Genomic DNA, 11,194 nt, shown 5'->3' on the forward strand with positions numbered 1-11,194 from the left:
TCATGCAGGGAACCCAGAGCAAAAACTGAAGGAATTTTGCATGAAGGAGTGGTCAAAATGTTCAACAAGTCGAAGAGACGGGAGGGCAGTTATACAAAATATAATATAATAGAAGTCATTTCTGCTAAAGAGGGCAATGCTAACTTCAAGGCCAAGGGTATACCTACTTTTTTCACAGTACAGCATTACATTTATTTATATTTTTGTTGAATAAATGATTGAAAAGGCAAATTTTCCTTGGTTGTTTATTCAAGAATATTACCTTAACCCGTAGGCATTGCTTAATTAATGAGCTAATGGTTACCTGTTTAAATATGTTGGAAAAGTCAAAAATTTCCATGGGTATACTTGCATTTTCGATTGATTACGTTTTATTAACCTGGTTTAAAATTGCAGCAGTTACAGACTATTTAACTTCTAAATCCAGAAGCATTCACAGGAACTTTTAATTATGTCTGGCCATTTATTAAAGATATAATTAAGTCTCTGTAAAGCGGAAAGTCACTAAAAACACACAGGATCTTTGGCCTGGGTGGAAAGTACTCTGTAGCTCTAAAATATAAATAAAGATTTGGGAAGAATAGCTGATAGATGGAAAAGAATCCTCAATTGTTCCTTCTTTGTTGTCTACATAGGACTGGCTGGTTCCCCGAGGCTTACGTAAAATCACTGGATGCACGCCAAGATTCAAGGCAAGAATGCAATTATTTATTTATAGAGGAGGATGAAGGATCTAGTCTATGCTTCTTGTACTACAGCAGTTTGTAAAGGGTCATATTGTGTTCTTTTTCTCTGTGTAAATTAATCTATATTACCTACTTTCAAAATATATAAAATAATTATATACCGAATAAAACATAAACAACATTCCAGGCAGGTAATTCCAATGTTATTATAGTAAATGCTATTGCAGAAATTGTTATTCTTTTGTGTGCTGGCTCCTCCTCTTCTAGTCATGGCTGCAATGGAATCTTTTCATATCCACATATAAGCTGTGTTTCCAGAGTGATAAAGAGGGGCAGCAGACAAAGACACACACAATATGAGGGTAATAAAATTGTAGCAATTCTAAATAATTTACAATAAGAGCATCAGTTAAAGCAGAAGTGTAATCTGCTAATATTTTCTCTTCGTTGGTTTCTCCTTTCCCACTTCACTATTTGCTATCATTTTATATCTTTTTTAGAGCCAGTGTCATCGTCACTAGGTTTCTTTGATTCTCTATGTAATTCAGGCAGATCATAGCTAGTGGGAGGGAAAAATGGGTGCTGTACAGGAAGCTGCGGTAACACCAACAGCTAATTCCCCTATATAGATCTTTGGTTGTCACTAGAGCAGTAGTGCCCAACTCATGTCCTTAGGACCCAACAGGCCAGATTTTAAGTATTACCTTGAGGAGATGCAGACTAGATTACCTCAATCACCGAGCAGCATATTACATCACCTGTGATGTATTTCAGTTATCTTTCAAAGCTGACCTGTTAGTGGGTCCTGATGAAAGGAGTTGAAAACCACTACACTAGAGGGATCACAATCAGGGGAGGGGGGGCTCTGATTCCCCTATATAGATGTTTAGTTAGACCCCATTAAAAATGAAGTGTCTGCTTCTGGAGACCTCACTTACAAAATATATTAATAAGCTAGAATGAGTCCAAAGACAGGAAACAAAAATTGTGAAAGGTTTGGGGGATAAAGTAAATCAAGAGAGACCTCAGGAATGTAATATATACAGTCTGGAGGAAAAAGGGAAAGAGTAGACATCACTGAAACGTTTTAATACATTAATGCTGCGTACACACGATTGGAATTTCTGACCAACAAATGCTCGATGTGAGCTTTTGGTCGGATATTCCGACAGTGTGTATGCTCCATCGGACATTTGCTGTCAGAATTTCCGACAACAAATGTTTGAGAGCTGGCTCTCAATTTTTCCGACAACAAAAGTTCTTGTCGGAAATACTGTAAGCAATTCCAACGCACAAAAATCCTGCGCATGCTCGGAATGATTGAACTCAATTTTTCTCGGCTCGTCGTAGTGTTGTATGTGACCACGTTCTTGATGTTCGGAATTTCCGACAACATTTGTGTGACCGGTGTGTGACACAAGTTTAAGCCAACATTCCGTCGGAAATGTTGGCTTAAACATTTCTGTTCTGTTGTCGGAATGTCCGATCGTGTGTATACGGAATAAGGGTGTGAATAAGATTCTGGTGGGCAGTATTTTCCAGTAAATCGCTAACATGACCTAAACTAATGGGAGGAAAGTTCAAAACTGAACCTAGAAAGTATTACTTTACAGAAAGAGTTATTGATGCTTGGAGTAGACATCTAGCAGGGGTAGTGAGTCAGTCAACAGTAAGTTGGTTTAAAAATGCATGAAAACATAGATCTATAGGTAAAAAAAATATGTGATTTAAAAAAAATATATATATATATATATATAAATAAACAAAAAATGGGGCAGACCCAATGAATCACTGGGTATTTTTTCTGACAAAACATGGTTTTGGGATTAATACTAGATTTCAAATAAAATACCAGAAGGAAGCCCTTCTAAAGGCGCAAAGCATCACTGGAATTTGAGGGGATAAGTGACAGTGTTAATTACTTGTATGTATTGATCTCCAGAGCTTCTTAGCTGGATATGTTCTTTATATAAATGATGTCTTCATTCTTGATCAAATAAGAAAATGCTGGCATTTCCAATAGCAACAAGGTTAAAAAAAGGGAAAGCATCTGTGGCTTTGTACAGGCACTCCAGTTGACTTTCCTTTAGGCCCCTTTCAGACTGGGGCGGGAGCTGCGGTGGCGGTATAACGCCGCTAAAAATAGCGGCGCTATACCGCCGGAATTGCCGCGGGTATCAGCCGCTAGCGGTGCGGTATTAACCCCCGCTAGCGGCCGATAAAGAGTTAATACCGCCCGCAATGCGCCTCTATAGAGGCGCATTGCGGGCGGTATTGCCGCGGTTCCCATTGTTTTCAATGGGAAGGAGCGGTGAAGGAGCGGTATACATGCCGCTTCTCTCACCGCTCCAAAGATGCTGCTGACAGGAGATTTTTTTGTCTCCCGCCAGCGCATCGCCTCAGTGTGAAAGCCCTCGGGCTTTCACATTGAGTCTGCAGTGCAGGAGTTTTTCAGGCGGGATAGCAGCGCTATTTTTAGCGCTTTACCGCCTGAAAAACTCCTCAATGTGAAAGGGGCCTAAGGTTCTATCAGTGCTTTTCGTAATTCAAAGCAGTTTGAAAGTGTTCTAAATGTTTTTCCTTCCAAATAGGTCTCCACCATTGCGCAGTGCTCATAGTGCTAACGATCTCCTGGATGAAAATGTCCGGCAACCTGCCAACATAAACAGCCAAAAAGGAAATGTGGCAAATGCAGCCTCTCCGCCATCCAACAACAACAGCATAAAGGTAACAATGCCAATAAAATGCCCTGATAGTTGACTTTGTCTTCTTTGTTTTGCTTATAGCAGCATGTTATTATACTAAAACAAAATTGTTGAGCGTCACAGTTTAACTAAACCACACATGGTAATGATATGCTATCTGTAATTTTCAATCCTACCATTTGTATTGTACTGATATACTGTAAACCACAAATCATAGTCCGAATATTTTATAGACTTTTAGTTCGAACCATTACAATTTACTGGTTCCACAACCACATATGATTGCCCTTATTCAACCAAACACAAATCTGCAAATAATCTCTTGTATAGAAATAGACTAATTCCCTTTGTTCTATAAAGAGGATGATTAACTAAAGGTGTTCAGAAACTTTACTCAAACAATCATGTGAATATACACTTTAATTATCAGGTTGTGTGAAAAACAAATTCCTGTTCACTTTAAATACCTACTCATGTGCAGCTGATTTTCACATGATTAGATAGCTGAAGTGAATACTGTGTTCACATTTTTTTTAATGAAGATTCTCCAACTTCTTTAGTAAACCTCCCTAATTGTATTTTGGCATCTATTGGCTTTACTATCTTTAGTTTTAAAACAATAATATTGCACATGTACAGTTCATATTAACAATTTCAAGCAACTGTTTGGAGTTATAGGGGCCCGTTCATATACTATATTTTCATATTTATTTATTGAAAAACCTGTTTACAAAGCTGAATAGCTGCAGTTTAAATTATACACAACTGAGTAACTCCCCTTCCCTTCTCTATTCATTTAGAGCTGTATGAAGCTTTAATTAGCATATACAGTCAAAGAAAATATTTACTTCAGCGCTCTCTTTCTCTTTAAAAAAAAAAAAATGAATGCTCTGCAAAATCAGTGTCATTGGTGCAATTTGTATTACATATTTTTAATATAAAGCTTTTTATATTAATATGTTAATAATAATAAAGTACTTTTTAACCCATAAAAAAATAAATTGTCCCAAAACTGATTTTGTTTTGTTCATTGATGAAACAGAAATGTAACTTGTTTCCACAAAAGATAAGGATTCTCTCCAGAGAATATACTTTTGTTATAAAGACCATAAGTGATAACTGTGCAGTCTTATCATTTTAGATCTGTGCGGGTCTATATTTAACATGTAGGCTGCCCTTTAACTTCAGTGGGTTGCCCTACCCGCAGAAACGTGGGAAGAAGGTCCCTGACCCTTTTGTTAATTGCACAACGCCAAATTGCATGATGCTGAGGTACCATGCAGTTTAGTGTGTGTGAGAACACGCCACGGTTTTCGATGCATGGGGGCTCCATTAAGAGTTACTGCCACCCCTATGCATCTGCTAAAGTGCAGCACATTTTTCTGAGGAATTATGCGCGCATTTCCCATCTGTAGATCTGTGAACCTAGCCTGAAGCTAGCTATAGACAAACTTTAATTTATATAACACCTTTAAGCCCAGGTTCACACTAGTGTGATCTCATAGATCGCATGTGATTCGCACCCGCACTGCAGGTGCCGATCACATTCGATCTCTAATGCAAAGCGAGTTCAGCCATACAGTTGTATGGCTGAACTCGCATTGGATTCGCACAGAATCAGATCGCATGGGTGTTCTCACCTATGCGATCCGATTCCTGTACGAGTTCACATTTCAAACTGTGATCTGTGAACTAAAGTGGGGGTGTCATTAAGTTAGTTAATGACACCCACAGTGGTTCGCACAAGGCAGTGTGAACTGTCTGTGGGAGATAAGCAATTCCGTGAACCGGCGCTGTAATCGTGCTAGTTCCTGCATCGCATCAGTGTCAACCCAGTGTAAAGGTGGCTTCTTAAAGCACTTTACAAGGAAAACGTACAAGAAATACACAGGTTAACATAACATAAGGGAAAGGGACAATTAAGTGAACGCTTGGATAAAATAACGTTTTTCGATTTGATCTGAATGAGTTTAGAGAAGTGAATTCGAGAGTTTTGGGGCATAGAAGGAGAAGGCTCTGTCCCCGATTGTGTGTAGGGGGGACACACAATAAACCAGAATTTGAGGAGCGGAGGTTACAAGGGGGGAGTAAGTTGGAAAAGTTCAGAGAGATAATGGGGTGCCATGCCATGAAGAGCCTTGTAGTAGAATTGTGTAGAAGAATGTTCATTCAATCTTCTAATCAATAGTAGAGACAAAGCGACATTCATTTTCAACCACGGTAGTATGAAAATTCCAAGTTATAAGATGGAATGGAAATTATTTCTTGAATGAACACATTTCTAATGGCGTATGTGATTTTCATTTAAATATTACAAAATTAAATGTTAAAAGCAAACAAACAGCTTTTAAGTAGTTCTTATAAAATAATAGGATTATTCCATTTATGTCCATGTGTCTAGAATATATGGGATGTGGCACTGTACATTGATATTGGGACCTGCTTTATAAAATCAATATTTTGAAGTATTGAAGTACCAGACCCTTATCCGAGCACACAACCTGGCAGGCCGCAGGAAAAGAGGGGGGGGGGCGAGAGAGCGCCCCACCTCCTGAACCGTACCAGACCACATGCCCTCAACATGGGGAGGATGTCCCCATGTTGATGGGGACAAGGGCCTCATCCCCACAACCCTTGCTCGGTGGTTGTGGGGGTCTGTGGGCGGGGGGTTTATCGGAATTTGGAAGCCCCCTTGTGTCAAAAATGTTAAAACCACAGTAGACAGCTTGGGACAAGTCCTTTATTAAAAAGAAAAAAAAATTCCAGCAATGTAAATCCATTCTCGAGCGAGGATACGGAGAAAAAAAAATGCAGACTTGATCCTGCCTCCATGGGAGGCACCGGCCTGGTACGGTTCAGGAGGGGGGGCGCTCTCTCATCCCTTCCTCTTTTCCTGCAGCATGCTAGGTTGCGTGCTCGGATAAGGGGCTGGTATAGATTTTTGGGGGGAACCCCACGCCATTTTTATTTTTATTTTGGTGTGGGGTTGAAGACCTGAAGGATTTGGTATGGATTTTGAGGGGACCCCTACGCCATTTAAAAATAAATTGGCGCAGGTTTCCCCTTAATATCCATATTAGACCTGAAGGGCCTAGAATTTGGAATTTGGGCGGTCCCCCACGCATTTTTTTTTTAATTTTGGTTCGGGATTTCCCTTAATATTCATACCAGACCCAAAGTGCCTGGTAATGGACTGGGGGGGACCCATGCCGTTTTTTTTTCAATAACTTTTATCTGTATTGCTGGGACCCGACAATTCATTATAGCCGTGAGTAGTTTCTAAACACGAGAAAAATGCACTACTTTACAGGCATACTATAGATACCCCCCACGTATGAAATTTAAAGGAATATTTCACTTTTATTGTTTCACTTTAAGCATTATTAAAATCACTGCTCCTGAAAAAATGGCCATTTTTTTAAACGGGCAGGACCCGGGTCCCCAAACACTTTTATGACAATAACTTGCATATTAACCTTTAAAATTAGCACTTTTGATTTTTCATGATCGTGTCCCATAGACTTTAACGGTGTTCGCTTGTTCCAACAAATTTTTTGCCTGTTTGCATGTTTTGCTGCGAACCGAACTGGGGGGGGGGGGGGGGGGGTTGGGCTCATCCCTACTGGTCACATTGCTATAATCTTTTTATATGGACTATAAACTGAAAGGCCCCATACACACGAGAGGATTTATCCGCAGATACGGTCCAGCGGACCGTTTCCACGGATAAATCCTCTCAAAGATATCCGCTGATTTCGATGGGATGGAGTGTACACACCATCGCATTGAAATCCGCGCGGAAATCCTCTGCCGATGACGTGTCGCGCCGTCGCCGCGATTATGACGCGGCGACGGGCGCGACGCTGTCATATAAGGAATTCCACGCATGCGTCAAATCATTACGACGCGTGCGGGGAATCCCTTTGGACGAATGGATCCGGTAAGTCTGTACAGACGAGCGGATCCATCCGTTGGAATGGATTCCAGCAGATGGATATGTTGTGCAGCACAACAAATATTCGATCTGCTGGAATCCATCCCAGAGGAGATTTCTCCGCGGAAACAGATCCGCTGGCGTGTACACACCATAGGATCTATCCGCAGAAACCCATTTGCTGGGATTTATCTGCGGATGGATTCTATCGTGTGTACGGGGCCAAAGACTTATGAATAAATGGTTGTGGAATGAATCATCAGAGTTTCCATTATTTCTTATGGGGAAATTCACTTTGATATACAAGTGCTTTGTATTACAAGCGTGAAAATTAGAAAAGCAGAAGTTGAGAATGAAAAAACAATGTTGTGGGGAGCTTGTGAGCTAACGTTTATCCTCAGGCCCACAGGGTAGTTGTAATATCCACGGATGTTTATATGGTGAAAACATTTCCTTTATAGTCAAATCCTGATAAACCATTGAAAATACAGTTCTATCTGCACTGGCAAAGAATAACCCTTTCAGCTTTACATGTAGCTTTTACTCCTCTTTCCCCAGCAGGGTCCCTTTAGCTCCATCCTCACGACTATGACCCCAGAGCCAACCTTCTGGTGGATGCAGAATGACAGCTCTGACTGTTAAACAGTATGATCAGTGTTCCTACTGTCAATCCCTGCATGGGGGATCCCCACACTGTGGAAGCAGGGAAAGTTAGGGATGTGCGAGGGAAATCTGTAAATTGGACCATATTGTCCAAGCAAGCTGAGGCAAGAAGTATTGTAGCATTGTTCTAAACCCCCCAAATCACGACACAATGTTATGCCTCCAAACACCAAACAGTTTATTAATCTGATTCCAAAAAATAAGCAGCTGTGGTAGCTTCTGTCGAATAGCTAGCTTACTAGTATTGGATCCCTAAAACAGATTTTCGGACCCCACTCAGGATTAGGACTAACAGATTGCACACCACTAAACCAGACCACAGTGTGTGGAAAAACTCACTGCAGAGTGCGAGTGTAAGCTGTGCTGTGTGTTTTTAATGAAAGGCCTCAAATAAATGTAGTTATTCAACACATGGATATGCAGGGACAATGAATATTATATGTCCACTGACTATATTTATATTTGGAGACTGATATTGCTGACCTCGCTCTCAGAAAATGCCAGTTCCCTGGCTTTAATGCTGATCTTCTTGCCTCCTGCTTACTTGATTTAGTGATCTAGAACAATTATGCAGATAAGTACATCTGACTTTTATTTGGTATTTACTGATCTACATGCTCCTTTTCATTGAAGCCAGCATCACAGCCAGTTAACCTGCATTTTTTAAACCTGAAAACAATGTCAGCCCCCACATTTGACAGATTTACTTTAAGCATTGATACATTGGGGAGTTGTTGTAGATCTTCGCCCTAAAAATTGTGTGAACATTCACTTCATGTATGCAATTATGTGAAAAGCAAATTCCTGTTCACCTTGAAACCGAATAATGTAAAGATGCTTTTTAAATGGATGAAAAATTGAAGTGAATATTCACACACAATTTTCTGAGTGAAGATTCTCAACTTCTTTAGCATATCAACTCAGTTCTGTGCATGCTGGCCTAACCTATTAAATTACACGATATTAGCTATCCAGACTGGATAGAATCTAAACTTCCAATCATCTCAGACATTTTGTCCGACAGTGAGATTAGATTTTCCTACTTTCCACCTTAGCACCATATAGACAAAGCAATGTACTTTTTTTTATTCTTGCCAACAGAAGAGTATTACTAGGTTTGTGGTACAATCCTACTTTTTACCACCCAGTTATTTGCATGTGTTTTTTTTTTATATTTTTTCTTTTTTTTTTTCTTTTCCTCTGCCTGTTTATCCATTTACCCATTTTGTGTTTACAGAAGGGTCCAGGAGGGTTGCGTGGAGACCTCTTCCCTAGGTAAGAGTCAATATCATCTTCCCATATTAATGTGATTGAACCCTTTCCAGTTATTCAAGATATATTTGTTTTTCCTTGCTTTATGATAGTAACGATCTCAACTTTCATGTTTTTTTTTTTTTTACATAGAATCAAAGTTTATTAAGATCATGAAAAAGAAAATTATCCTATGCATGAAGGTGAAAAAACACCTTGCAGTCAAGCCCCCCCCCCCCCCCCCGTTTTACTAACCTGAGCCCCGAATCCGTGTGTGCGCGATCCCACGTTGCTTTTCCCCTTGTCTTGTCGGCTATTTATTGGATGATTGATAGCACGGCCATTGGCTCCCACTGCTGTCAATCGCATTCAATTATGCGACCGCCGGGGGGCAGGGCCGAGTCATACAATTGGCCAATTGTATGGCATGGGAGCGTGCCCGCAAGCTGACCCCCTTGGGAGAGCGCTTCCCAGAGGGGGTTAGCTTTTGCAGGGAGGAGACGCACGAGCCACCATTGGACCCCAGAAGACGAGGATCGGGACCACTCTGTGCAAAACAAACTATACAGTTGAGGTATGACATGTTTGTTTTTTTGTTTTTTTATTTGCTCAAAAAGGAACAGACCTAGACTAATGGTCTTGTTTAAGTTGGTTTTACACCCAACAAGACTACTGGGTATCCAATACTCAAAAAATCATAGTGGTAGTTGCACAAATTGAGCACCCAAGCCTTTGGTGTAGGCTGCATCTGTACCTGAACAGTAGACTGTAATGATGATGTCAACTGTAACATGGAAAATCTTTGGGCACACTAGGACTTACCATGAAATTTCAAGGACCAGTCTGCCTATAAGACATTTTAGTATTTGGAAGATGGATTGAATCTCCATTGAATTTGTATGTCCTTTTGGCACTCTGGTAAACTATCTCTGGTGCATTAATTCCCAATAAATGCTATGATTTGCCTGTTTTCTTATTTCTAATTGTACAGAATTGAGCAGGAAAAGTGACACTTCATAATGGCTTAAATGGGACAGAGATAGGAAATCAGATGGGGAGATCTCACATCACTGTTTTCATAGATGGACAAACTTCCATAAGTCCTAATGGAAATAAAAACATCCTAAATTGACAGCAATAATAATATGACATTTTCATTGTCCTATTTTTTTTTTTTTTAGGGGAACAAATCCATTTGCAACTGTTAAGCTTCGTCCTACAGTAACCAATGATCGCTCTGCTCCCATCATCCGATGAGTTCTAAGATGTGACCATGGCTTGAACTGTGAGCCATTCCTGCATTGTATGAAAACCAGTAGGTTCATGTGAGGACAGCAAGTCTACTGCCTTGAACAAAGCCATTGGGATGACATGTCAAAATATCTAAATCTAGAAAGTTCTACAAAGCAGATATTGCACATATTGTAAATTTGTTTGAACTAACCCAGTGATTGTAAATACTCTCTATGAAGCTTAATGTCAGTGTTGCTTTATTATGAGTGATGTCATCAACACTGTAAAAAAACATCTCTTTTGTGTTGGTGTCAGCAGAAAATATACAGTGGCTTGGAAATTTTTTCAGACCCCTGTCCAGTACTTAAATTTTTCTGAATAATTTTGAACGATGTAACCAATCTGAAAACACTATTACTGATAAATAGTATGTAACAAAAAAAATGTACACAGTATTTCACAAAAGTGAGTACACCCCTCATATTTTTGTAAATATTTTATTATGTCTTTTCATGTGACAACACTGAAGATATGACACTTTTCTACAATGTAAAGTGGTGAGTGTATCGCTTGTATAACAGTGTAAATTTTCTGTCCCCTCAAAATAACTCAACACAAAGCCATTAATGTCTAAACCACTGGCAACAAAAGTGAGTACACTCCTAAGTAAAAAGTCTAAATTGGGCCCAAAGTGTCAATATTTTGTGGGGCCACCATTATTT

The 11,194-nt window shown here is 39.8% G+C and overlaps 1 protein-coding gene across 1 annotated transcript in view; it reads left to right on the forward strand.

Moving 5' to 3' along the window:
• The window catches only part of BAIAP2L2 (BAR/IMD domain containing adaptor protein 2 like 2), a 124,806-nt gene extending 113,843 nt beyond the window's left edge, over positions 1-10,963 (forward strand). Inside the window, exons 11-14 of the mRNA XM_040359541.1 lie at positions 636-692; positions 3,278-3,413; positions 9,226-9,263; positions 10,421-10,963. Coding sequence (XP_040215475.1) covers positions 636-692; positions 3,278-3,413; positions 9,226-9,263; positions 10,421-10,496 — 307 coding nt within the window. The 3' untranslated portion in view covers positions 10,497-10,963. The remainder of the gene's footprint in view (positions 1-635; positions 693-3,277; positions 3,414-9,225; positions 9,264-10,420) is intronic.
• Positions 10,964-11,194: the final 231 nt, after the last annotated feature.

The sequence above is a fragment of the Rana temporaria genome, chromosome 7 (genome assembly GCF_905171775.1).
Source record: "Rana temporaria chromosome 7, aRanTem1.1, whole genome shotgun sequence".
NCBI lineage: Eukaryota > Metazoa > Chordata > Amphibia > Anura > Ranidae > Rana > Rana temporaria.